This window comes from Mustela putorius, unplaced genomic scaffold, assembly GCF_011764305.1.
Source record: "Mustela putorius furo isolate JIRA1106 unplaced genomic scaffold, ASM1176430v1.1 tig00003853_pilon_pilon_pilon, whole genome shotgun sequence".
Taxonomy (NCBI): Eukaryota; Metazoa; Chordata; class Mammalia; order Carnivora; family Mustelidae; genus Mustela; species Mustela putorius.
The window spans coordinates 19,588,548-19,616,060 of NW_025422005.1; the positions used below are offsets into that span (position 1 = coordinate 19,588,548).

At 53.1% G+C, this 27,513-nt stretch overlaps 1 protein-coding gene across 11 annotated transcripts; it reads left to right on the top strand.

Moving 5' to 3' along the window:
* On the top strand, positions 1-27,399 carry ZDHHC18 (zinc finger DHHC-type palmitoyltransferase 18). Of its 11 annotated transcripts, none has more exons than XM_045064019.1 (10): positions 5-407; positions 4,993-5,153; positions 18,946-19,095; positions 20,277-20,414; positions 20,536-20,584; positions 21,103-21,205; positions 22,658-22,770; positions 23,631-23,730; positions 26,015-26,092; positions 27,233-27,399. In XM_045064019.1, exons 1-9 carry the CDS (start codon positions 91-93, stop codon positions 26,054-26,056), a joined length of 1,173 nt encoding a protein of 390 aa, XP_044919954.1. In that variant the 5' UTR covers positions 5-90; the 3' UTR covers positions 26,057-26,092; positions 27,233-27,399. The 11 variants fall into 11 exon arrangements, 10 of the variants coding, with proteins under 10 accessions (XP_044919950.1, XP_044919958.1, XP_044919951.1 ...); XM_045064018.1 differs by lacking the exon at positions 27,233-27,399 and adding an exon at positions 26,656-26,792; XM_045064015.1 differs by lacking the exons at positions 26,015-26,092; positions 27,233-27,399 and adding an exon at positions 26,709-27,226 and having other exon boundaries at positions 1-407.
* Positions 27,400-27,513: the final 114 nt, after the last annotated feature.

Here is a 27,513-nt window from a genome sequence, read left to right on the forward strand (position 1 = left end):
GCCACCGCCACCGCCTCCGCCGCTCGGCCCCGGTCCCGGTGCGGCCCGGCCGGCTCGCGGGGCTCCGAGGCGAGGCCCGCGGCCGGCCGCATGAAGGACTGCGAGTACCAGCAGATCAGCCCCGGGGCCGCCCCGCCGCCCGCCTCCCCTGGGGCGCGCCGCCCCGGCCCCGCCGCGCCCCCCGGCCCGGGCCCGGGGCCCCCGCCGCCTGCCGCCGCGCCGCGCTGGAGCAGCAGTGGCAGCGGCAGCGGGAGCATCGGCCGCCGCCCGCGGCGCAAGTGGGAGGTGTTCCCGGGCCGCAACCGCTTCTACTGCGGCGGCCGTCTCATGCTGGCCGGCCACGGCGGCGTCTTCGCGCTCACGCTGCTGCTCATCCTCACCACCACCGTCCTCTTCTTCGTCTTCGAGTGAGTCCGGCGGCGCCCCGACCCCGCCCCTTCGGAAGCCCCGACCCCTCCGGTCCCCTCAGCTCCCTGCCGCGCACCCCTCCTGCCCAGCTCCTGCGTGGGCACGCCAGCCTCTCAGGGCCTCCGCTGGGCCCCCGGCCCTCTCCCACATCCCCGGGGGCTCCACCCTTCCCTGCACCTGCCAGCCACCTTCGCGGAGGCGAACTCCCAGCTCCTCCGGGGCGTGTGCCCTCCGCTCAGGATATACCCCCAGGCCTTCCCAGTCCCCTTGCATATCTATCTCTCCTCTGCCCTCCTGGGCCCTCTCCACCTACCCCCACACCCCATCCTCCCTCGCCCCTCTGGATGCCCCAGCCTCCGGCCCCCCCCTCCCCCGCCCCCCTTCCCCCATCCTTCCCTGCCTTTTCCTGGCACACTGCCTTTGCCAGCCTCTGCCGGGAGCACCACCCTCCCATATCCCTCCACAGCCCCATCCTCTGTGCCCTCTCAGAACCTGGCTCAGGCCTCCTGGACCTCCTCGCCCTCACCTCTCCCTCACCTCTCCCTTGGACCATCTCTTGTGCACCCCGTCTTTCCGACCCCTCCAGGTGACTTTGCTTTCTGGCCCTTCCAGACAACTTCTGAATTTCTTCCGTGTCCTTTGGCATTATATTCCCCATAACAAATCTAGCTGCCTTCTGGCGCTGTCTGTGGTCCCCTGTTATCTCTCTACGCTCAGCTCACACCTTTCCCCTTCGCTTTCCCTTCAGTCTTTTTCCCTCTAGGCCCTCAGGCAATCTTCCCAAACAGCTCTGGGCCTCTCAGGCCTCCCTTCCCTCTCCAGCACCTTCCTTAGTATCCCCAGCCCTTCCCAGCCTTCCCTGCGACTTTGCCAAGCCCCTGCCACCCAGCACCTCTGACCTCCTGGTTTTCTTTGCCTTCTCAAACATTCTGGAGCATACCCCCGGCCTGTCCCACAGCAAGAACAGCTGTAGGACCTTGTTACTTCTCCAAAGTCGAGAGTGCTTTGGTGTGACAGGTCTTATATGCCCCCGTGGGGGCTTTTGATCCCCAGTGACCCAGGATTGGCCCACACAGTATCTCTTTGGAGGAGGGGATGCTTGTCACTCCCTAGGGTCACATTTTCTTTTCTTTCTTTTTTTTTTTTTTTTAAAGATTATTTATTTATTTATTTGACAGAGAGAGATGACAAGCAGGCAGAGAGGCAGGCAGAGAGAGGGGAGGAAGCAGGCTCCCTGCTGAGCAGAGATCCCGATGCGGGGCTCGATCCCAGGACCCTGGGATCATGACCTGAGCCGAAGGCAGAGGCTTTAACCCACTGAGCCACCCAGGCGCCCCCCTAGGGTCACATTTTCATGTCGGAAGTTTTCCAGCTTGGGAAACTTGGTCTCTAGCTTGAGCCATCTGCAGTGTGAGTCTTTGCACACACACTCACACTTCCCTTCCTTGTTCTCTCCATCTCTTGTGGTCTTCCTTAGCTGCAGTGTGGTGAACAGCTCCATTTCTGGACCCAGTGGGCCTGGTTCCAGTCCCAGCCCCACCACACCCCATCTGCAGACTGCGTGACCTCAGGGCAGTCCTTCCACCTCAGAGCCCCAGTGGCCTCATCTATAAAATGGGGTTGATAATAGGTCATCATGAATGTGACACAAGGTTATGTGTGTAAGCTTTTGACCAGGAACAAGCACTTCATGCTGGCTGCTGCTGTTAGCTGTTGTCTTCAGCATAAAGCACTTCCTAAGGGCCTGTGGCCACACTAAGACTACCACAAGACACCACCCCCAGAGACCCTTTCCAGCTGCCAGATCATGTATCTGCAACCTTGGGTTTCCCCTTGAAGCACGGTGAGAACTTTGTACAAATTAGCTTCTCCCTTTCCCCCTTGCTTTCTGAGTCAGGGTGGATAACAAATTCCAGGATAATGTAGCAAGCGGAAGCCCTGGGGAGCCCCCAGCCTCCAGCATGCTCTCTGAGCCGAGTTTCGGATCCATCTCATGAGTGTTTTGAGAGTTCCTTTTCCAGTATTCCTGGGGCTGCAGCCTGGGCGGGAGGAAGTTGACCCCCGTGACCCTGCAGCGTGGGGTTCAGTCAGTTCAGAAACGGGATTTTCTCTGGGCTGCATGGGTATCTTGGCTGGTGTTGGATTTATGCCCCAGCGAAGGGAGAAAGGAGGACTTCTGGGTTTGGGGAGGGCTTGTGAATCATCTCGCCTTGTCTCTGCTCTTCCTCACTTGGGCTGGTGGAGTTGGCAGAAGGGTTTGGGTTTGGGCTGAGAGCACCCCTGGGTTTGAACTGGGGTGTAACCTCCATAGAGACCTGGCACGAGGGAACAATATGAGCAAGCCCACATTCTTGCATTGCTCTGGGGGGAAAGGGAGATGGCTCTCTAGGGCTTTTCTTTTCTTTCATTGTTTGATTTGGTAGATTATTGCACAGGGCTGACAGCAGGGTGCCTGCCTTCTGCTGCACTTCCCACACCACACGGAGGCCAAAGCGCCCCTTTAATTCTAAGTCAGATCCTAGTCCCCTCCTGGAATCCTCTGTGGCTCCTGAATAAGAGCCAGAGCCCTGATAATGGGCTTCATCTCTGTCCCTCTCCTGCCACTTCCCCGCCCTCCTCCCAACCTCCTCCAGGCACATTGGCCTCCTTGCACATTCCTGCCTCAGGGCCTTTGCACTGATTGGAATAGGCTTTCTTTAGATAGTGTCAGTGGCTCATTCCCTCACTTCCCTCCTTCCCTGACTGTCTCTGTAACATAACAAACTGCCCCCCCCCTTATCCCTCTTCCCTAACTGCTAATTCTCTGGAAGCACTTGCCACCATCTGAACATACTATGTGTATACTTTCTGCCAGTTTGTTGCCTGTCTTTTCACCACAGCAGGACTTCTTTCCCCTCACTGTTGTGTCTTCAGTGCCAGGAACAGGTCTGGTGTGTAGTAGGCATTCAGTAGAGGAAATACTTGTTGAATGAATGCAGAGTATTTATGGAGGGCCCAGAGGCCCTAGTCCTGTCAGTGGCTGGCTAGATAACCTTGGATGTGGCTGTGGGCCTCAGAGTCCTCTATAAAATCAGAGGACCAGGACTTGGTGTTTCTGAGGGTTCTACAAGTCTCAGACTGTAAGTCTCCATCCCCTAAAGAGCCTGGCTTTCTATAAACTGGTTGATTGTGATGTAGGTGACACAGAGAGCCCAGCTTTGTTTGAGGCTCAGACCCAAGGACCACTCAGGTGTTCAGAGCAGAATGTGTGGTGCCATTGGAGTTCTTTTTTTTTTTAAGTCTTTCAGGTATTTTTTTAAAAAGATTTTATATATTTATTTCACAGACATAAATCACAGGTAGGCAGAGAGGCAGGCAGAGAGAGAGGGGGAAGCAAGCTCCCTGCTGAGCAGAGAGCCGGATGAGGGGCTTCATCCCAGAACCCTGGGATTATGACCTGAGCGGAAGGCAGAGGCTTTAACCCACTGAGCCATCCAGGTGCCCCATCATTGGAGTTCTTGATCTTGGCAGTCTCTGCTCTTCAAGGGAAGGGCCTCTCTGGAGGCTATAGCCTCTGGCAGTGGAGGCTCTGGAAAGAGCGTGCAGATGTCCACACGTCTGCTTTCCGCAGCTGTGCCAGCTCCTTGGCTGAATCTGGCCTCCCAACAGCCTGTCATTTCCCAAGTAGGAGGCCCTCACCCCATCAGGTGCCACTCTCGCTTTGGGAGGGAGGACAGCACAGGACAGAGGTTAATCGTGTGGGTAGGCCTCAAAGTCAGCTCGTGCATAGGCTGTTCTCCAAACCAGCTAGGCTCGGGGACCTGAAAGCGCCGACCTAAATGCGCCAACCTGAGATGCCAGCCCTTGGAGGACAGTGGCAGTGCCTGGACTGTGCTCTTCATCCTAACCCCCTTCCCCTGATGACCCTTCCCATTCTTCAGATTTTAGCTTAGGCATGAGCTCCTTCAGCCAGGCTTTCCTGACTGTTCAACTGTTTTCCTTTTCCCCATGTTAGCACACATGGTCCTGTGTGGCTCCTCTCCGTTCACAGGTCTCTTTTCCCCAGGAGCCCGGAGCCTCATGGGGGGTGGGGAACAATGCTCTTGCTCACTGCTGTTTGGGGAAGGTGTTGCCTGGCATACCGAGGGCCTCGCTAAATATTTGCGGAGTGAGTGAGTGAATGAACGTTGTCATGGATGGTCAACTCAAGTGAGTTGGTAGTGGCTTCCTGAAGCTTTGTGTTTAGAAGGATTCTGAGACTGCAGCTAAGTGCAGGGGTTAAGGGTGCTGGGATCTAGATCCCTTCCCTTAGTTCATTTAAAAAAAAAAAATGTGCTGGGATCTATTGCTCATGTCTGCAATTGGCTCAGAGGGAAAGTGCAAGGATCAATTAGTGATGTCTGCTCTAGGCACTGGCCTAGGAGCTGTCTTTCTTCCTGGATGGCTCTCTGCACAGACGTGGTGCAGGAGATGTCATCTTCCGGGATGGCTCTCTGCAGAGAGGTGGTGTTTCTGGGATGCCAACACCTTGCCAGGTGCTGTAACCCTGTGCCCCAGGGAGCCCTCTGGGTATCTGCTCATCTCTCTCTTCCTCTCTCTCTCTAGCTGTCCCTTCCTGGCCCGCCAGCTGACCCTTGCCATCCCCATCATCGCTGCCATCCTCTTCTTCTTCGTCATGAGCTGCCTGCTGCAGACAAGTTTCACCGACCCCGGGATCCTGCCCCGGGCCACCGTCTGTGAGGCAGCGGCCCTGGAGAAACAGATCGGTGAGCCTCCGACTCTCCCAGCTCCTCACTCGTTGATTTGAGAGGAGGCCTGAGTTTCTCTTCCCGCACCTTGCCAGAGACTGAGGGCATGGTAGTCAGTAAGGCAGGCTGGAGCTGACCCCAGAGTGGAAACCCGTGCTAAACCAGTGAGCAACTTAGCAAGAGACGCTGGCAAGGGCAGGCTGCCGTGGCCGCCAGCTTAGTTCTGAGTGCTCACGGGGGCCGGGCGGGCTTTCCACCTGTCTACATGCATGATCTTTTGAATCCCTCCGTGATCCCATGAGACAAGGACTGTTGTTAGTCTCTTTCTACTATTACACTGAGTCTCATAGGAGTCAAGTAAGCGGCCCAAGATCACCCGGTAGGTGGAGGAGCTGGGATGAGATCTCGTGCAGTCTAACCAGAATCTCTGCCCTTAAACATTTGTGTACTTAATCATTCTCTCAGCAGACATCGGTTGAACCCCAGTTATGTGCCAGGCCCTCTTCCAGATGCTGATGATACAGCAGTGAGCAAATAGAGGAAGCAATCCCCTGCCCTCTTGGAGCTGACGTTCCAGCAGGAGAAGGACAGTTAACAGTTAAACATCTAGGATGTCAAAGAGAAGAGCAGGGAGGAAGGAGGAGAGCTGGGGGGAAGGTATATGGTTTTAAATAGGGTGATCAGGGAAGGCTCTGTGAAGGAGGTGACTTCTGAACAAGGTTTGGAAAGATGAGGGACTGAGCTGCGTGGGTATCTGGAGGTATCTGGAGGTATCTGGTGTAGGGAGTGGGCTCATTTAGAGTAGGCGATCCGGGAAAGCTTCTAGGAGGAGGTGGTACTTGACAGGAGCCCTGAATGGTGTGATGGGAGCCAGTAATACGCAGTCCGGAAACAGTGAAAATGAAGCCTGGAGCAGTGGACAAGCTGATGTGTTTAAGCAACAATAGGAGGACTGGTGTGCTAGAGAGAACCCATGCTCCCAGGCACCCAGACAGCCCTTGATTCCTCCCAGACCCGTGCGAGTCCCCCTGGGAGGCTGGGTGCTGGGGCCAGGATTTTAGTCTTGGCTTGCTGCACCCCAGCTCCTTCCTGGGGAGAAGTGACGTGGCTGTTTACACACTTCAGGGGCTTCCGGTCCGTGGTCAGTTCCTTCCCTTAACAGGGTGGCTTCCAGACAGGCTTTTAAGCATCTAACTGGCCTTGAAGAGACCCGGTAGCCTATAGATGTCAAGAGTCCGAGGCATCCATCCCTGGAGGTTGTTCTGCTGGTTCCCTGGAGCAACTCGGGAGGGTGGGCAGGAAGGGGAAGGAGGTTCTCGCTCTTTGTTCTTCCTCTCATTCCTCTGTCTAGGCCTGTCCTTGGCCACACCCTGGGTCGCGCTGTCTTCCTCCGCCTGCATCAGCTTCCTCTCCCCCTTTTACCCTAGGCCCCTCACCACTTGGCCCCCGAGACCTAACTCTGCTCCTTCTGAATCCGCCAGGCTGACCTGAGCAGTCCACCTGACAGCAGGGGAGGCCCTGCTGCCCAGCGGCAGCCCGTTTCTCCTCCCTCCAGGTCGGGGCTCATCCTGGGGCACGATTATGCTCCGGCTCAGCCTGAGCTTGGATATCTGGCCACCTGGAATCCTCTGGCCTGCTGGGAGCAGTGAGGGTGATAATGACAGCTGTAATCCCCCATGTGTGGGGAGCGCTTGACCCTGTACCGAGTGCTTCCCATCCATTATCCCCACAAATCCTCCCAGCAGCCCTGCTGTGCTGATGCAGAAACTGAGGCAAGCTGGCACATGGCCAGGGAGTGGAGGCACGGAGACGGACCATGTGCCTTGACTCCCAAACCCCTTGCTTTCTCTTCTGAGATGGCCTCAGGGACACATCTCCAGTCTTTGGGGGCCACGCTGTCTTCATTCTTATGTCTCAACCCAGGTGTTCTGTACTCTGCGACGCTTTCATGACCTCAGATGGGCCAGACCTTACGTGACACATTCCTTGAGCTCCTTGTCCTTTTTTTCTTGGTCCTGCCACCTTGCATGGTGATTGTTACAAAGTTGTTGGGTAGGCCCAGCAGCCTCTTCTGGGTCTTGTTCACCTAGTCGGCCGCTTAGAGGGTCCAGGGATGTTGGCTGAATGGATGAGCCTCTGTAGAGGCCCTCCTTGATGTCCCCAAGTGATTGATGGAGAGATAGTTGGAAGTTCTCCCAATTAGGCATTATGGCTTTAATCATGTATGTGTTAATTCTATATGCTGACTCCTGAGCACAGGGGGAGGAGGTGGGAGGCCGAAAACAAATCTGGTGTGGACCTTGCCTTCTGGTGGTTTCTAGGCTAGCTCTGTCCAAAGTGATGTAATGTATGACCACCTGCCAGTGCACAAGGTGTGACCATACCTGCAGGTGTGACCAGCTGCCCCAGGTGAGATTAGGCTTTGGAAGAGGATCCGAGAAACCAGGAGTATCTTCGGCCTGGAGGGTACCGAGAGTCTTCACCAAGAGTCGCCTTGAGTCAAAGCTTAAAGTTTGGGTGGAAATCAGGCATGGGAATATATGTGAGGGGAGCCCTCCAGGCAGACGGAACAGAGGAGGAGAAGGCAGAGCAGGCAGGATGGGGGACAGGCATGGAACCCCGAGAAGGCCCTTTTGGCTGGAACAGAGGAACACTTCAGAGAATTAGAGAAGTTCTGGTTGGGGAATGGAGTGGAAATAGTCACGTGAGGCCCTAAATGTCAGGGTTGGAGACTTTCTTTGAGAACCGCTGCCAAGCCTGGAAAGTGACATCTTTTAGGCCTTTGAACTCTGAAACTTGAACAGGAGCCAGATTTGAGGGTGGGGCCAGGAGGTGTCTAATCAGAATGAAATATATTTTTTCAAAGAGGACTAAGGTCACTAAGCCTTTTTGAGAAGATTGGGGACCAGCTCTGAGGCGGATGGTGCTGTTCATGCAAACGTGAACTGATGATTACCGGGGCCCATGCAAATTGGGGGCTTCTCACTTTGGCCCCATAGGCCAGCAACGCCAGCCCAACAGGCTGTAGCCCAAGGCTGCCACCCTGCAAAGACTGTCTGAGGTGGGCTGACCAGCTCCTCCCAGCCTTGTGTCCTGGGAAACCTCTCAGTCATAGGCAGACCAGGGCGGTTGGTCACCCTGGTCTGAGATCTTTACTTGTCAGCTGGCGAGCCATGCAGCTGGGTCACCCTACAGGGCCATATAGAGTCCAGGTGCTCTGGAAAGTTGGAAAAGAGGTAAGCTAACATTGCCCACAAGAGGTTCCCAGTCTGAAGGGAGACGACAGAAGCATCCAGATTGGAGTGACAGACACTGACCTAGACACGTTTACAGCTCACAGAACATGCATAAAGCCTGCCTCTCCCTCCGCCACCACCCAGCAGGTCACAGATGCAGCCCATCTGGGCCAAAGTTTCTCCCTCAGGTCCTTCTGAAGCCCACTGCCCTAGGGCAAACCTGCCTCATTTGCTTGCTGGACTGGCTCTGCCGACCAGGCCCCAGCACCTGGCTTCTTCCTGCAATCACATTTCTCTCTCCAAGACCCAGATTTGGCTCCAGCCCTCCCTGGCTTAGAATTTGGGTGACTCCCTTGTGGCCTCAGCAGCATTTCCTGAAGTTTGGGCATTTGGGTCCAGCCTTTATGATTTTAGCCTTTTTGTCTCTCATCTTGTACCTTCATTTCCTCAGTATTTTCCTTTAAGGGACTTGTGTTTAATAAGGGACTTATGTTTAAATGTATCTTAACAAGGAAAATTTATATCACCCTTGTAAGCAGAGAGCCTCTTACTCTGAATAGAACATAATCATAAAAACCAAAGATAACAATGTTACAGAATTCTTAGTGGTTATAGTTGCCTGCAGAAATAAGGCCTGATCACAGCTCTGAGGTAGTAGAAGTTAATAGTTTTCCCCTTGATGGAGTCACAGGCTTGAAAGAAAATTGAAAAGGGAATAACTTTCTGTTCACGTGAATCAGTGTTATGTGTGCTGTGAAAGGAAATAGATCTTCTTCCACCCTCTGGAAAACGAGCCCCAGGCTCAAGGCCAACCTCAGTGTACCTGCCCCTGCCCCCAGGACCCCCCAACCAGGCTGGGCGCAGTCCGTGCCTGTGTTCACGCAGCCCCCCTGCCCTCTCTCCCCGGTGAGCCCGCCGGGTCATTCCTCCTGATCCGGCTTAATTGGGCCTCCCCTTTTGTTGCTTCCTTGAATGCCACCAGGTATTCAATACCTTGAATGCCACCAGGTATTCAGTATAGACACCAGTAATACCATTAATCCATGAGCTTTTCATCTCTCATTTGTATCACTATCTCCCAAGTCTGATAGGGTTATTACCCAGTGAGGAACTGAGGCTCAGAGAGGCTAGGCAGCTTCCTCAAAGTCACCAGCCAGCAAGTGGCCAGGCCAGGTTTCACAATGAGATCAGACAGGCCCCAGAGTTACCGGACTTGACTCACTGGGCCTCTCACGCCAACTCTAATTACTCACTTTACCCACTCTTTCTGCCCTCCAGCCAAGCTCTTCTTGTGTCCTCCAGCCTGTCCCTCAACGGTAGGTAGGTGGTGGGCATTCAGTAAACCTCTGGAGTGAACAGAAACGGTCAGGCGGGGATTACAGGGACCCACGGCCTGGGCACTGTAGCTGACCGAGAAGCTGGGGGGACCACAGCCCTGCATGTGTTTCTTACAGAGGTGGGGGCAACGGAACACCAATTGTCAGGACCCAGCAAAGCAGGTGGCAATCCCAACCTTCCTTCACTAAAGTCTATTCAGTAGCTCGTGCCAGCTGCTGGGGTCCCTGCCAGCCCCGGGGCTCCCGTCACAGAGCCAGCCATCAGGCTCTGACTGCAAAATGCCAGCCTGCCCCCCTCCACTGGCTGCGGTTGGGGTGGGGAGACCCATTGCATGCCCCTGGGTGAGGGGGAAACTTTCTCGGAGCAAGTCATTGGCTTCTCCCAGGTGTTCACTGAGGATCAGCCTTGCCCCTCCTGACCACATCCCCAGGGGCTTTCGAGTCCCACCTGCAAGGCAGCAGGAAGGCCTTGCTGGCGTGAAAGGGCCTTTTTACTTCTTGGGACAAAGCCTAAGGCAGAAAGCCTTGGAGAAGATCTTAGATTCCTTTCTGGCAGAGATACCATCTCTCACCATTCTTCCTTCTTTTCTTCAACAAATATTCTCTAGACTGGGTGAACAAAGCAAAGGTGGCTTTTTTTGTCTAGTTTAAAGGAAGCACGAGGCCCAACCTGGGGCTTGAACTCATAACCCTGAGATCAAGAGCCAGATACTCTACTGACAGCCAGCCAAGCATACCTCCCCCACCCATTTTCTCCTAATTTTTATTTTTAATTTATGTTTAAATTTCATTTTTTTATAAATTTATTTTTCAAGGTTTTTGTTCTCTGTTTTTTGTTTTTGTTATAGTGGGCTCCGTGCCATGGAGCTCAAAGCAGGGCTTGAACTCATAACCTTGATATCAAGACCTGAGCTTGTAGGACACCCAGGTGGCTCAGGTTAAGCGTTAAGCGTCTGCCTTTGGCTCAGGTCATGATCCCAGGGTCCTGGGGTTGAGCCCCGCATCGGGCTCCCTGCTTAACAGGATGCTTGCTTCTCTGTCTCCCAGTCCCCCTGCTTGTGTTCCCTCTCTCACTGAGTCTCTGCCAAATAAGTAAATAAAAAAATAAAATCTTAAAAAAAAAAAAAAAAAAACCCAAGCTGAGATCAAGAGTCAGATGCTCAACCGACTGAGCCACCCAGGAGCCCCAAAATTTCACTTAATTTGATTTGATTTGAAGTACTCTATACCCAATGTGGGGCTCACACTTAAAACCCTGAGATCAGGAGTTGCGTGTTGTACTGACTGAGCCAGCCAGGAGCCCCTTAAAACAATTTTTTAAAGGAACCATATTTGACTTATCTGCATGTATTTGCCTCTTCTCCCCTCACCTGCCACCCAGACCTTATACACTATCGTGACACAGTAGTTGGTAGTGTTTGAGAGAACGTTCGGAGGACAAGGATTCTAATTCCAGCCCCACCTAATACATACTAAAGCGGAATCCATTTCCTCACCTGTAATATGTGGGTGCAGACCCGCTTGCCCAGCCCAGAGCATCTGGACATATCAGTGTACTTTGAAATTGCTTTTCTCTATGGAAATTTAAGAGGCTGAGCCCTGTGGTCAAGAGCAAGGGGACGGGTCCTGGCTGCTGGCAGGAGTGCGTGGAGGCGGGGTCTGAGGCGGAGACGGGGTCTGGGATGGAGGCCTGGTGGTGATGAGACCCATGTCCTGGTCCGCATGGTCTGGCCTGAGAATAAACAGTGCGACAGTGGCTTGCCTTCTTCCCAGGTGGGGGCCTGTCTCCACAGTGGCATCCCTGCAAAGCCTCCTTTAACCCAAATTGTTGAGTGCATCTGGGGACTCCCTTGCTCTAGGAGGACACTTTCTCTCCCCCACCCCCCACTGTTAGCAGCCCAAGGAAGTTGGGTGTGCAGAGCTTCACTTCCTCTTTCTCCGAGTTCTCAAGAGGAGGAAGCTTGGCCCGGGAGGCCACAATATGCTGGTCAGAGTCTTCCCTGCCTGAGGGCCTGTGGGAACCCAGGGAGGAGTCCAGGAAATTTTCTCCTCTTTCTTTAGGTGGGTCTGTGGCTGCCTTTCACTCACAGATGAGCTGGGTTCTGAAGTTTGGTAAATAAGTTTTTTCATAGAAAGAATGATAATAATAATGGCTCGTGTTCCTTTAGCTTTGACCCAGTGCTAGATGTTTTGCTAATAAGCTCCCTTGCTGAGTTCTTGCTTCGTCTTCCTTCACAACACGAGGAGGCAAGTTTGATGATGTCCCTTTTTTTTTTTTTAGCAGATGAGGGCACAGAGAAGTGAAGCCACTTGACCCACATCACGTCCGTGACTGTGGTTGGGCCACATGTCCGTCCGGCTCCAGATCCTGTGTCCGAGCCTGGAAGCCAGCCGTGGGCAGGGATGGGAGCTGGACCTGGGGCCCATGGGGTAGGGTTACAGGTTGGGTCTGGAGTAGCATCAAGAGTTTTGGAAAGAGCTGGAGAATGCTGCATGCTGGAGTGTCCCGGAATGAACTGTGTGGCAGGACTGTGACTCTAGTGCCAGGCTCAGGGCTGTCCTGCGCCGTCTCACTGAGCACTCATCATGGCCCTGTGAGACAGAGATGGTCTTCTCTCCGTTTTATGGATGAGGAAATTGAGGCTCCAGGAAGTGAAGGGACTTCCTTTGGTAGCAAGTGGGTAGCAAAATCATGACTCAAACCTAGTTTTGCAGACCCCGGAGCCCGTCTCTTGTGACCCCTCTGAGGATAGCTGTTAGTAAGTACTCATCAAGTGCCGGTTCCTGTCCAGATACTGTTTCTGATCCTTCCGTGAGCCTTCTAGGCAGTTACTTGTCTGCTTTTTCAGATGCATCCACAGGCTTACAGAGGTCCAGAAACTTCCCTCAAACTTCCCTCATGGCACTAGCTCATAAATGGAAGGGTCAGGATTTGAACCTCAGGCCTTACCAAGTCCAGAACACATATTCTCTCCTCTGTGCCCGCTCCTTCATGGTTCACAGGCCCGGGAGGGCCAGTGAATTCCCCATCCCTGCCCTCAGGGGGCGTGCTGTCTAGGTGGTGAGACAGCACCACACACCGCAGTCCGATCATAGGCCCGCAGGGAACAGGCGCTCTGTGCCAGGCACAAGAGCCTCCACGGCAGCAGTGCTTGGACAAGCCGCTGGAAGACTGGACAGGGACCAGGAGAGTCCTGGTGAACAAGGAGCAGGCAGGGGCCAGGGCTTGATTGGAAGAGGGGGTAGGAAGCCAAGGCTGCAGGGACTCAGGGAGAAGAGCAGTGAGAGAAAAGCCAGGAGCAAAGGTTGGGCCCAACTGTGGAGGGCCCTAGTGTCACGACAGGAAGCTGTCCTTTCTGTGGGAGGCCAGTGAAGGCTTGTAACCCAAAAGGGGTAATTTAGAGAAATGTGGTGTGTGCAAGGGGGGTTGAAGGCAGAGGGGCTAGAAGCAGGGAGCCTTCTGGGGAAGCTGTTTGGTGATGGGGGCCTGGCCTCGGTTTGGGTACTGGGAGGAGAGTGAAAGACTATGAAGGAAGATCTTGATGAGACCTAGCGACTGGCCAGGAAGGGGTAAGGGAGAAGGAACAGTCTGCAAAGGGTCTCCGAACAGAGTTTCCCTGCCTCTGCCCCTCGGTGGCTCTGTGACCTTGGGCAACTTCCCTAACCTCTCTGGTCCTGTTTTCTCATTTGTGAACTGAAGGGGTTAGAAGAGAGGCAGGCAGTGAAGGGACATTATCAACTGTCCACTCTGTGCTAGGATTATATGTGTTATATGTTATATGTTCTTTGAAGTTCTTTCCAGCTCTTGGCTTGTGCAGAAATAAGGAACCAGGCAGGATTATATAACACTTACTGTGACACTTTAAAAATGTACAAAAAAGGGGGCACCTGGGTGGCTCAGTGGATTAAAGCCTCTGCCTTCGGCTCAGGTCATGACCCCAGGGTCCTGGGATCAAGCCCCGCATCAGGCTCTCTGCTCAGTGGGGAGCCAGCTTCCCTCTCTCTCTCTGCCTGCCTCTCTGCCTACTTGTGATCTCTGTGCCAAATAAATAAATAAAATCTTAAAAAAACATGTACAAAAAGACCTCCAACCCAAGTTTTGGAAACTTGGGTTCACATCCTGGTTCTTCCAACTTCCTAGCTGGGAGTGGCCTTGAGTATGCACTTCGCCTCACTAAAAAAGGTCTTCTTAACTGTAACCTGGAGGGAGTAATGATAGCCTTAGCTCCTGGGACATTCTCAGTGCTCAAGGAGACACTATGCACCATGCTCAGCACATAGTAGGTGCTCAGTGAAGCGCTGCCTCTTCCTTTCTCTTCGTAATTCTGTCCACTTTGAGTCTTTGCTTTGTGCTACTTCCTGTATATTAACGAATTTAACCCTCACAACAACCCTACGATAGGGATACTTTTATTTTTTTTAAGATTTTATTTATTTATTTGATAGAGAGATCACAAGTAGGCAGAGAGGCAGGCAGAGAGAGAGGGGGAAGCAGGCTCCCTGCTGAGCAAAGAGCCTGATGTGGGACTCGATCCCAGGACCCTGAGATCATGACCTGAGCCGAAGGCAGAGGCTTTAACCCACTGAGCCACCCAGGCGTACCGGCGGTACTATTATTACCCCCATTTTGGTGATCAAAGAAACAGGCACAGAGAGAGTAAATGATTGGCCAGGTCAGACATCTAGCAAATGATATTGGGAGAAACGCAGCCAGTAAGAGGTGAGGCCAGGATGCACGCTCTATTCTACCTGTTGCTTCCATTTTACAGTTGAGAAAACCGAGGCTCAGAGACATTCCCTTAACTTCAGCATGTCACATAACCAGGGAGAAGCAAAACCAACTTTCAGAGTATGTCCACCATCCTCACACCCCTGCCCTTTACCCTGCCACTGGTTTTAAAGAAAAAATGTTCGGGTGTTTAGCTCCATTTTAGACACGCAATGGTTCGGGGAATGGCAAGCAGCCTAGCAAGAGTCTGTTTGGTAACTGGAATGTGAGACCCAAATCCGTTTGCTTCACTGATGCGTGCCAAGCGCCTGGAATAGTGCCTGGCACCTGGTAGGCGCCTGCTCGTAAGTTAGCGTTGGAGGCACGTGGCCAAACTGGAGGTACCATCTGGGGAGTGGATCCGGTGGAATCAGCGGCTGGGAGTGTTGCTAAGGGGTCGGGATCACGGGCAGCCTCACCGACTCTCAAAATTCTATCCAGGAAGGAGCCACTGCTTTGAGGACTTTGGTCCTTTGAGGCCTGGGGGACCAAGAGGCTCAGTGGGTAGAATTGTGGGCTTTTGCCTATGGCAGAGCAGGATTCGGATTCCTGCTCGCCAGTATCTGAGCTTTGTGACCTCAGACAAGTTACTTAAAACTTTCTTTTTGATATGTTTTCCCTGAAGTGTAATGGGCTTACAAGACGTGTACAAATCCCAAGTGTTCTGTCTGCTGAATGTTCACAAATGGAACACACCCATGTAATTGGCACCCAGATCAAGAAACACTGTATGAGCGGCATCCCACAAGGCCCCTTGTTCCTCTTTCTGGTCAGTATCGCCCCTCCACGAGTGACCGTGATTCTGACTTCTACCACTGTAGATTACTTTCAGTTGTTTTTGAACATTTTGTGTTCTTACGTGTGTGGTTTCTTCACTTTACACAACATTTATGAGATACGTAAATATTCTCTGTGTCGTTGACGATCGTTCATTCTTTGCTGTCTAGAACTCTGTTGTGTGACTATACTACATTTTGTTAATCTGTTCCACTATTGATGGGCCTCTGGGTAGTTCCAGGTTTTGGCTGTTATGGGAGTGTTGCTGTGAATATCCCTGTACGTCTTTCGGGGCACATCAAATCATGCACATTTCAGGGTGCCTGGCTGGCTCAGGGCACACGATTCTTGATCTCGAGGCTGTGAGTTTGAGCCACACATTGAGCATAGAGTGTACTTACAAATTTCTTTAAAAAAAAAACAACATCATGCACATTTCTATTGGGGAGATACCTCAGAGTGGACTTGCTGGGGGTGCCTATGTTGAATTTCAGGGGTTGATGCCAAATAGGTTTCCAAAGTGGTTATATGAGATTTCTAGTTGCTTTACATTTTTGCCAATACTTGATTTTTAAATGTTTTTCTTTCGTTGTAGACATTCTCATACATGTGTATAAAAAACATATGATGGTTTTTATTTGCATGTTTCTGATGACGAATGAGCATGAGCACCTTTTCAAATGCTTCTTTTTTTTTTTTTTAAGATTTTATTTATTTATTTGACAGAGAGAGATCACAAGTAGGCAGAGAGGCAGGCAGAGAGAGAGGAAGGGAAGCAGGCCCCCTGCTGAGCAGAGAGCCCGATGTGGGACTCGATCCCAGGACCCTGAGATCATGACTTGAGCCGAAGGCAGCGGCTTAACCCACTGAGCCACCCAGGCGCCCCTTCAAATGCTTCTTAGCCATTGGGTAACTTCTTTTATAAAATGCCTGCTTGAATCTTTTGTGCACATTTGAATTGAGTATTCTGAGCTCTTTCTTACTGACTTATAGGAATTCTTTTATATTCTGGTTACAAATCCCTTGTCCATGGTCAAATAAGCATATTGTAAATATGCTTCTCCTCTGAAGGTCACTTTTTCATTCTTTTAATCAAATCTTCTTTAAGATGAATGGAAGTTCTTTTTTATTTTTTTTTTAAGATTTTATTTATTTGTCAGAGAGAGAGTGTGTGCACACAAGCAGGCTCCCTGCAAGGAGCCCAGTGTGGGACTCACTCCCAGGGCCCTGGGATCATGACCTGAACTGAAGGCAGACACTCAACAGACTGAGCCACCCAGGTGTCCTTTACAGAAGTTCTTTTTTTTTTTTTAATGTAATCTCTACACCCAACACAGGGCTTGAACTCACAACCCCGAGATCAAGTATTGTACTCTTCACCAATTAAGCCAGCCATTTGCCCTAAACAGATCAAGTATTGTACTCTTCACCAGTTAAGCCAGCCAGTTGCCCTAAACACAAGATCTTAATTTCGACATAGTGCAGTTATATCAAATCGCTCTTTTATGATTTGTCCCTTAGTTTCAGAAATCTTTGTCTACTCCAGAGTCATGAAGTTGTTCTCTTATTATTTTTAATCCAAAACTTTTGCATTTGGAATGACAATCTGAAATTGAATTTGCATTTGGTGGGAAATGGGGGTACAGAAACATTTTCCCCCATCTGTGTACACAGTGGACTTAGCCCTGTTTGTTGGGAGAAAACCATCTTCCTTCAGGTCATTGTGACTGTGGCGTTGGCATGAACCCCTTGATCATTTACATGTCGGGTCTCTTTCTGGATTCTCTTTTCTGTTTTGTTGATCAGCATTTCTTTTTTTTCTTTTTTTCTTTTTTTTTTTTTTAAGATTTTATTTATTTATTTGACAGAGATCACAAGTAGGCAGAAAGGCAGGCAGAGAGAGAGAGAGGAGGAAGGAGGCTCCCTGCTGAGCAGAGAGCCTGATGTGGGGCTCGTTACCAGGACCCTAAGATCATGATCTAAGCCAAAATCAGAGGCTTTAACCCACTGAGCCACCCAGGTGCCCTGGTCAGCCTTTCCACCCTTGCACCCAAACCAGGCCCTTCTTCAATACTTGCACTTTATCATTCTTTTTTGTTGTTGTTGTTAAAGATTTTATTTATTTATTTGACAGAGATCACAAGTAGGCAGAGAGGCAGGCAGAGAGAGAAGGGGAAGCAGGCTCCCCACTGAGCAGAGAGTCCCATGCGGGCCTTGATCCCTACCTTGGGATCATGGCCTGAGCCGAAGGCAGATGCTTTAACCCACTGAGCCACCCAGGTGCCCCGTATCATTAGTCTTGATATCTAGTCATGTAGGTCCTTTAGCTTTTCCCTTCAGGAATGCCTTGGCTATTCTTTGTTCTTTGCATTTCTGTATAAATTTTAGATTGAATTTGTCAATTTCATTCCCCTCCACCCCAAAAAACATACTGGGATTTTTGACTGGCATTATGTAAATGTACAGGTTGATTTAGGGAGAATAAATCCTTTTTTTTTTTTTTAAAGATTTTTTACTTATTTATTTAACAGAGAGAGAGATGACAAGCAGGCAGAGAGGCAGGCAGAGAGAGGGGAGGAAGCAGGCTCCCTGCTGAGCAGAGAGCCCGATTCGGGGCTCGATCCCAGGACCCTGGGATCATGACCCGAGCCGAAGGCAGCGGCTTAACCCACTGAGCCACCCAGGTGCCCCAATAAATCCTTTTCTAATGCTGAGTTTTTTAACCCATGAATACAATATATTTCTGCATTCCATTACCTCTTAAAATTTTTATTATGAAAAATTTCAAGCATACAGAAAAGTGGGAAATACAATGAATTTCTGCATGTTCACCATCTAGATTCAATAGTTGTTCTTAATGTCTCTTATTTGTATCATATATACTTAAGAATTATTTTTTCTTTAATTTTTTTAAAGATTTTTAAGTAATCTCTCTACCTGCCATGGGGCTAGAACTCACAATCCTGAGATCAAGAGTCACATGCCCTTCTGACTGAGCCAGCCAGGTGCCCCTGTACTTATGATTCTTATTAAGCCATTTCATAGTAAATCATAGACATTATAGACACTTTATCCATAAATACTTCAACATGTATCTTCAAAATCTAGAGACAGCCTCCCACATGGCCACAATTCCTTTATGACAGCTAGGAAAATTAATAGTTCCCAAATTTCTAATATCCCTAAGTCTTCCCAGGGCTCTTTCTCAAAGTTGTGTAAAGCCAGCGCTGTGAGAGCCAGTGTGTAAAGCTTTAGCACGGGGCTTGGCACACAGCTGCTTTCAGCAGGTGGTTGTGGATCTTAGTATCTGTCCCTGCCTTGGGCCCGCATTTTTTTTTTTAAAGATTTTATTTATTTATTTGACAGACAGAGATCACAAGCAGGCAGAGAGGCAGGCAGAGAGAGAGGACAAGCAGGCTCCCCGCCGAGCAGAGAGCCCGATTCGGGGCTCAATCCCAGGACCCCGGGATCATGACCTGAGCCGAAGGCAGAGGCTTTAACCCACTGAGCCACCCAGGCGCCCCGTGGGCCCGCATTTTATCCCAGTGGCTTGTTCCCAGGAAGTAGCTTCCCTAAGGCTTCTCTTGTCCCTTCGAAGCAACAGTGGCTTCACACCCGCCCCCTCCCACCCAAGCTGGCGCTCCTGGCTCCAGGCTTGAACATCCCCCATCTTCCTCTCCTCCCATCCTCAGATAACACAGGCAGTTCCACGTACCGGCCACCGCCTCGGACCCGGGAGGTGATGATCAACGGGCAGATGGTCAAGTTGAAGTATTGCTTCACCTGCAAGATGTTTCGGCCACCCCGGACCTCACACTGCAGTGTCTGTGACAACTGTGTGGGTAAGTGGGAGGCAGCAGGGAGCCACATGACTCTGATCTGATTTCCAGGGTCTGGGAGGGACAAGAATCTGGGAACAGAGTTCGAGCTGATAAGGTGAAGAGCTGAGCCAGGATTGGAAGCTCCTGACCCACCACTGCAGTCGTTGCTGGGGAACCAGAGGCTGTTTTGTCTCGTCTCTGTGCCCGTCAGAGGCCCCGCGGCCCTGATGAGGACTGAGGGTGTGCCCCTGGGAGGCTGTCATAAGGGAAATGCTATGCAGGAGGACCCAGGCAAGCTGAGCCATGGTGACTGTGCACAGTCCCTCGGCAGTGAGCTCCTCACATTAGCTCAGCACTCCCCAAGTGACGGAACAGCAGGGAACACCCATGACGGTAGGCGGGGAGGGGGTGACTCAGTGAGCATTACTCATCCCTGAGAATCCGCCCCACCCGCCCCCTGTGAAGAGTGCTGGCCCTGGTGTGAGGCCTGCAGTGGGCTTGTCATCCATATTCTCACAGAGGACTTTCCTTACCAGTCTGGGCGTGACCCCTGCCCTTGGGGACATAGTGCTGGTGTGAGCTCAGCCCTCTGCTCGAGCCTCTCATGCCAGCCTGCCGTAAGTGACAGAGTAGCCTGGCCCCTCCCTGGGCCTCTAGTTCTAGAACAAGGAATGGGGATCATTGGTCCATGTGGCCAGGGTCATAGGCCAGGCAACAAGTACTTTTTTGTGGATCTTTGTACCAGGCACTGCTGGACCCTGGGGATCAGCTCAGTGTGAGGCCAAAACAGGCCCCCTCATGGAGTTTACAGTTGAGCAGGGGTCCTTGGGCAGGCCACTTATTATAAATAAGTATGAAAACATATGGGCGAAGAGCTGCAAAAAATAAGTCACGGGGCAGATAACAGAGCCCTCCCCCATCTGGGATCAGAGGAGGCTTTCGTAAGGAAGTGGCTTTGCAGCTGAGACATGATATCCATGATATGAGACATGCAGCTTAACCAGGTGAAGAGACCGAGAATGTGAGGCGCTAGGAACCTGTGCAGAAAGGTCCAGAAGTGGGGGGCATCCGAGGACCTATGAGTGGGCCGGTGCAGAGAAGAGTCGGGGTGAGGAAAACCCCAGCTGTGGCATGCAGCCTCTAAACACCTGTGCCGGTTGCAGGCCAGGCACACTAACCCATCTCCCCTGGCCCCTTTCCAGAACGGTTTGACCATCACTGTCCCTGGGTGGGCAACTGTGTGGGGAGACGGAACTACCGCTTCTTCTATGCGTTTATTCTCTCCCTCTCATTCCTGACGGCCTTCATCTTCGCCTGTGTGGTCACCCACCTGACGCTGCGTGAGTGGGGGCTGGGGGTAGGAGGGAGCGGGGAGGGGCAGGCCAGCAAGCTCAGCCAAGTCAAGGGGCTGCGGTCACCATCTCTCTGAGCTGTGCCCTGTCCCGTTTTTTTCTTCCCCAGGCTCTCAGGGAAGCAACTTCCTCTCCACTCTGAAGGAGACACCAGCAAGATATCCTTTGTCAGCTGGTGGGAACAAGGCCCCCTCACTGGGGTGGGTCCCCACACCTCCTGGAAACAGGGGAATGGTGTAGAGCCAGTGTTTGTCCTCAAGAATAATCTGCTGTCCCAGCTGCTTCTGCTCCCGCCCAGGCTAGAACTGATCCTCAGTGGCCTGATCAGGGGGCTGGGGTGGCGGAGAACTCTCAGGAGCCACAGTCCCTGTCTTCCCTTAGGACACCAAGCTCCCTGAACTGTGTCCTGTGTGGGTTTCTTGGTGCCTGGAATCCTCATTTCCCTCTGCTGTCCATCACCCATTCTGCCCTTAAAGGGGCTCTCAAGCCCTCCGTAGGGACCAGGAGTTGATCCTGCTGAGAAGTGGTGAGCGGACAGGAAGGTTACAAACTCCTTTTCTTTCTAAGGAAATAGTTCATAGAAGGATAGTGGAGAAAGCTGGGGCGTGGCCAGCTCCCAGGCTCAAGGGAGGCTCCCAGCCCTGTCCCCATGTGGGTCCTTGACCACCCTGCTCACTGTGCTGGAGTTGGTGATCTGCTTCTTCTCCATCTGGTCCATCCTGGGCCTCTCAGGGTTTCATACTTACCTCGTCGCCTCCAACCTGACAACTAACGAAGACGTGAGTAGGGCTGGAGCCACCCCTATGCCTGGGCAGGGTCCTGGGAAGGAGGCAGGGTGAGGGGGCTTATGGCGGCCGCAGTGCACCTGACTCTTGGGCTGCTGGGGTCACATGGGTGGAGACGGAAGGCCACCAGATGTTGCCTTCCAGTGCTCATGGCTTGGCCCTGGGAGACCCAGTGCAGGCTTCTAAGGCCCCTACATGCCTCGGGCCCTTGGCACGGGCTTTCTCGCTAACCCAGAGGCAGTGCTGCCCTGTAAGCCATTACACTGGCCAGCGTGTGACGGTTTCCAGAGTTCTTTTGGGTTCCTTTTGCCAACTCTGAGGCAGAAGGAAAAGGGATGCTTTTCTCCCGTTTGATGGCTGAGTGACTTGCTCCAAGGTCACACAGCTGGAAAGGGACACAACCAGGGTCATGGCCAGAAGCCAAGGTTGGGCCTTGCTGTGCCCCCACCACACTGCCCTTAGAGCCAGAAGAGCTGTGACGGTTGTCAAGGTATCTGTGGGGCTCCCTTATTGAGGGAAACAGTGAGGACAGGACCGTGAGGCTGTCTTGCAGATCACCAGCAAGCATTGTTTGAGCACCCCCTGTATGCCTAGCCCTGGGCTGGCCCTGACATCACCTTCCTGGTCTCGCAAACAGTAAGAAAGCAAACTTTTGAGAGCATCTGTGCCCAGGCCGCCATCACATACTGCTCAGAGGCCCGTGACCAACAGAAAGTACATTTTTTCACCTCAGCCTCTCATTCTGGAAAAAAAACTGAGCACTCCTGTTGGGGGATTGTGTGCTGGGTGACTGGTACTGAGCAGAAATGATCTCAGCCAGCATCTCCCAAGGCAGTCTCTAGATCTTCGGCATGTTCCTAGGGGTTAAGTGGAAAGATGTGTGATGGACAAAAAAGTTTGGAAAACTTTGGGTTAAAGCCAAGCAGGTATCCTTCCTTGCTAAACTCCCTGGGGCCTTTGATAGCTGGCTTCGCGAATCTAGAGACGGGCAGGATTTCATCGAATGCTCCACTGATGGTATCTGAGTTCCCTACTTTTCCAATGAGGACTGAGATCCAGAGAAGTGGCCTGCCCAGGGTCATCAGTGTGTCGGCGGCAGGGCCAGTGTTCACAGGCAGTTCAGCCTGAGCCCTGGCCCCTTGCATGACCTTCACTCGTAGGTGGCTGGCCAGAGAAGAGAGGCTGCACCCAGAAGGTTGCCTTTGGAGACTTCTCTGGCTGGGCTGTGTTTTCTGTTCTGATTAGGGCTTCTTCCTCTCTGCCAGGGCCCTCCCACATCCAGCAGTCCCCCACACTCACTGAATAGCCCGGGTTAAAGGCACATTCCCTCCAGTAATCTATCCAGAGCTGGCTTCAGAATTCACCAGTTTTTCCCAGCCTCTAGGAAATAGAAAGCAAATGGAAGCAAAAGGAGGTACCTGACTCAGACCTCCTTCCTGCCGGCAGATCAAAGGCTCATGGTCCAGCAAGAGGGGCGGTGAGGCCTCCGTCAATCCCTACAGCCATAAAAGTGTTATCACCAACTGCTGTGCTGTGCTCTGCGGCCCCCTACCTCCCAGGTAAGCCAGGGTGCCAGAGAGAGGTCGCAGGGCCTGGCCTGGCCAGTGCGGGGCAGCCCTGTGAGTCCACAGCTCTCAAAAGAGGTTCTGGATGCAGCAGACCTCTTCTCACACCACAGAAACCCTCTGTGCACCATCCCCTGCAGAGTGCACTCAAGGCGTTTGTCACATAAAAGAATTCTATGTGATTGTTAATCACATAAGCTCATTGTAGAAAAAAATTAAGTGTAAAATATTAAGAAGAAGAATATTAGATATCCCGTTATCTTATTCCCCAGGGATCACCACAACAAATGTTTTGGCCACCCTTGAGCAACCCCTCCCTTCTGGTGCTGATGGCCTCCATGGTCCCTCCTGGCAGGAAGAGCCCTGGTGGCTCAGGCCCACTGGGCAGTGCCCTTCCATCTTCACACTAGGGGGCACCAGAGTGCCAGAACAGGAGTTAAGTTGCAGTGGCCCCTGCGGATGGAGACTTCACACACTGTCCACCCGACCCCATCCCCCACCCCGATTCTGTCATGCTTGCCATGGCAGGGTCGGTAACAGTGGGCGTCTCGCTCTTTCATCCTGCTCTTCCCCTTCCCCTCAGCCTGGCTCTATGGCAGCCAGATGGCCAAATGGGCCGCTTGGAATGAAGAGTGAATAAATCCAGTGGCCAAAACCAGGTGTCCAGAGTGCAGAGAGGGCCTTTCTGGAAGGAAAGGGTCTTGAACCCTCAACTGGAGATCAATTCCCCTTTCTCAGGCTTTGTAGGACTGGATTTTTCCTTGGCTGGGAAATGAACTCTGCCACTCAGTCCCCGGCCTGCATCACTGGTGTTGGGCAGGGGCCCTCACGTGTCCCCTCTTGTGTTTTGGAAGCCTGATCGACCGAAGGGGATTTGTGGAGCCTGACACGGTGTTGCCCTCCCCCATCAGGAGCGATGAGCCAGCCTGTGGAGCCAAGCCCGACGCCAGCATGGTAGGAGGCCACCCCTGACCTGGGCTCACACTCGCCACCTGCTGGCCTGTCCACCCCTCCGCACTCACCTGCCGCCCTCCACACCTGCCGGGACCCTCCCCATTCCACCCAAGGGAAGCAGAGCTGCCAAAGACTCTCGTATTTATTTCCCACCCTGCGTGGCTTTCCCCACACTTCCATGGCTGTACCCTCTGCTCCCCAAACCCAACTTCCCACAGCCTTGGGCCCGAAATGCCCCCCAGCTGATTAGTGGCAGGAGTGACAGGAGAGAGAGGCCAGGGACCCTGAGGCTGCGAGGGGACGTTGCCAAGTCTCTGGCTGTGCCAGGGCAAGCCTCGCGTGAGTGAGGGAGCCGACTGAGTGCGATACCTCCCAGGTGGGGGCGCTGCTGGGTTCTGCTCAGCCCGGGGCCTGGGGGTGAAGCGGGACCCAGGGGCATTCTGCTCTGGACAGCAGGCTATAGAAGATGCCGCCTCTGTGGGCTGCTGTGCTGTGTGGGCTCCTTCATTCCTTCTGTGATAATCATTGTTCTTCTGTTTTTGTTCTTGTTTTCTGTATGGAGTTGGCCAATAGGATAGAACTGGGGGTACAGATAGAAAGGGCAGGGGGGGTGCAGGTGGACTACAGCCTGTGTCAGAGGAAGCGACACCAGCCAGCCAGGTACCCAAAACCTCAGCTCCTGCATGGTCCTGGGCCGCACGCTAGGAACTGGGGGCCTTGACCTCTTGCTGCCCGTGGCGGGTTTCTCTAAGAGATTCCAGTCTGGCCCCCCATCTCTCTCCCAAGTCGGTTCTTGGTCTGGGCGGTTGTACTCATGCTGGCAATACTTGAAATGGGTTTATTAATGCTGGGTATTTTGCACAATTTTATAGACCTCTTTTCTACGTAGCATTTTTTTAAACGGAAGAAGAAAAAAAAAAGTCAGCCACGTTGCTATCTGTGTAGTGCCAGGTTAAGGATTATCAGAAGGCAAGTTGGTTTTAATAAATTTATAAGAGAACTTCTGGCTGTGAACGTGTGAGTGTGAGTGTGTGTGTATTCGCGTGTGCTCCTGTACGAATGTGGCTGGCTCCCATTTCCCTACATCCCCTAGGCCGCCCCTCTCCCCGCCATCCCCCTCCGGCGTCAGCCAGCAGCAGCAGGAGCAGCCTGAGCCATGGCCACAGGGATCCCGTGCCTTGATCACAGGAGCCCCCTGGGTTCCCGCCACAACTCAGCCCCTTTCCTCCTGTCTTTGCTTCCTCTTCGGACATTAGGAAGCCTGGGACCTGCCCAGACAGGCTGAGGCTGAGCGTGGTGGATGGGGTAATGGCTATGGGGAGCGGCTGCCGTTCTATAAGCCACACTCCCTCCTCTGGGCTCTGAGTGTGGGACCTAGTGCCAGTGGCCAGAAGAGGGGGAGTCTCTGCCAACTGGAGGACCTCGTCCAGAGAAAAGGGAGGAAAGAGCAGGGTGGTCCAAGAGGCAAGTGAAGTTTGGCCGAAATCTGGGTCAGAAACTCAAAGAATGTCTCTTCTCTGCTGGAAATTATAGCTTCTTGTCGAAATAGATAGGAAATTGTCCCACCCCCTCCTCGGCCCTTCAGGTGGCCTGAAGCCCTTGGAAACCGCTGAGGAAGTCCTCGCCTCTTGCCCTTCCTTGCTGCAAAGGCTAATGGGTCACAGGCAGCTGAGAAAGGGCAACCCCAGAGGGTCCCCTCTGGGAGAAGCAGCTCTACCCTAGTGTCAGGACCCTGGGCCAGGCTACAGTGGGGAGGGAGCTGGCTAGAGGAGGGGGCTCCCATGTGCCTTTTATTTAAGCCAGTATTCTTTGTTCCTGCTTGTAATAAAATTTTTGTTTTTAAGAGTTGATTTGCTTTGGTTTGGTTTTTGTTTGCTCTTTCTTTGCTGAGGCTCCAACTGGCAGCCAAACTCGGTCTTTCCTGGGGAGGCAGGAGGCAGGAAGCCCAGAGATGCAGCTAACGTGCTCCTCTCCTGGCTGAGTCTGCCTGCTTGAGGTGGAGCCAGGGGGCGAGGTCCCCATAGGCATGGAAGAAGAGGCCATCCTGGCCCCTCCTTATCCCCTCCGTTTTTCCCCTGCCTCGGGGACTTGGAGACTCCCAAGTTCTTTTTCCTTGCTGTGTTTTCACTCAGATCCCCAGGGACTGCCCAGCTAAGAAACCGTTTCTGAGACCGTAGTTTCCAGTTTGTGAGTCAGAGCCTCCCCGGCCCCCAGCCCCACCTGGGCAGCAGGGCCCAGCCAGACAACTCATAACTCCGGCCCGCCTCTCTGGTATCTCCCCCAGGAGGACACCTGTCAGGATTTTGCCATCTCCTGCACAGCCTGAGGGGAGCTAACAGGCCTCTTTGCAGAGGGTTAGCTGGTAAGAGCGTACCTCCCCCGTCAGCCAGCACTGCCCGCTCCCCTCACACACCATCTCATCCTCATCGCATGCCTCGCCAACCCCGTGGAGCCCATTCATCTGTCTGGTGTGTGGTGTGGTGCGTGTGCTGGCGGTGGTAGGGCCGCCAGGGCTTCCCCCCCAAACAGAAGGATCGGGGCCTGAGGGCGGGGCTAAGAGCCCAGCCCTGCTCTGGACTGAGGAAGTAGCTTCACGCAGAGCCGCTCTCCCACTCGAGCAGGAGGTGAAGGGTGAGGTTGGGGAGAGGGTGGCCTTCCTGCTCTGAGGTGCTGGGGCCTGTCCTGGTGGTGTCCTGGTGTGCAGGAGCCCTTAGTCACTAACACTTGTGTCCTGGCTTTCTGTCCCTGCTGAGCTCTCTCCTGCTTCGTGGCCTGCCGCCCAAGCCTCGGCCCTTCTGTGGGGAAGAGGCAGGTGCTGGGGTAGCACCTGTCCCCGCCAGCAACGCTGCAGGCCCCCTGCCCCGTCCTCGCGAGCCCGCTAACCCTCTCTCTTCTCCTTCTTTGCTGTCCTGCTGGGATCTCCAGTGTGTGCGGGGGCTTAAGGACCTCCTGAGGACCGCTGCTCTCTGCCTCTCCAGGAGCGGCCCGAGGGGAGCCAGGCACCCGGCCCCTCCACCTGCCTAACCTGTGGCCCATCTGCCACCGTCTGTGCCTACAGGGTCTGCCCCCAAGCCTACCCCACACGTGTGCTCTCCAGAGCCCCCCACTCCAACAGGGGGCAAGGGCCGGCCTCTTGGCCCCCACCCCCACTCCATGCCAGCCAGAGTGTAGAAAGCCATATCGCAGCTATCAGCACAATGATACAATACTCTGCTGAAACTTGCCCCCCTTCCACTTCGCGTCCCCTTCCCCAGATCTGTAAGGTGTCGAGACTCTTCAGGAATCTGGCCTTACAGCCTGCCCCCTTCCAGAATCAGGCATAGCCGTACTGGGGCCGAGCAGGTTTCTTCAGGAGCCTCTGGGGTGTTGGTTGAGGACGCTGCTGAACAAGTTTGGTGACTGTTCTAAGCACAACCGGTTTGACACTGTTCCCACGGCCCCTCCATCCCCACTACCCTGAGTAGGTAAGATGCAAGGAAGATGCCTGTTCCCTTTGCCCCAGGCGCTGAGGGCCTGAGCTAGCCGGCCGGGACAGCCCACCGTTCTTCAGAGGACCTCCAGGGAGCTGGGCTGGGCCCCGGAAATCTGCCCAGTCCACGGCTGAGGGCCGCTTGTCTGCTGTCCTGTACCTTTTTTAACCGAAATAAAGATTTCCCTCTTCTTGCCATATCCTTGGATGTCCGGTGCCACCTTTACTCTGGGGTCTGGGGGTGAGGCCTGTGATGAGTGCGCGGAAGGTCTGGCTTACCCGCACTGCCAGCTTTGTTCTAGTTGGTTAGTGCC

Excerpts from the sequence above, each read along its gene's own strand:
- ZDHHC18 (XM_045064015.1), top strand. The coding sequence starts at position 91 with ATGAAGGACTGCGAGTACCAGCAGATCAGCCCCGGGGCCGCCCCGCCG. Across the intron at positions 21,206-22,657 it reads ACCTGACAACTAACGAAGAC|ATCAAAGGCTCATGGTCCAG; the intron begins GTGAGTAGGGCT and ends TCCTGCCGGCAG. Across the intron at positions 23,731-26,708 it reads CCAAGCCCGACGCCAGCATG|GAGCGGCCCGAGGGGAGCCA; the intron begins GTAGGAGGCCAC and ends CTGCCTCTCCAG.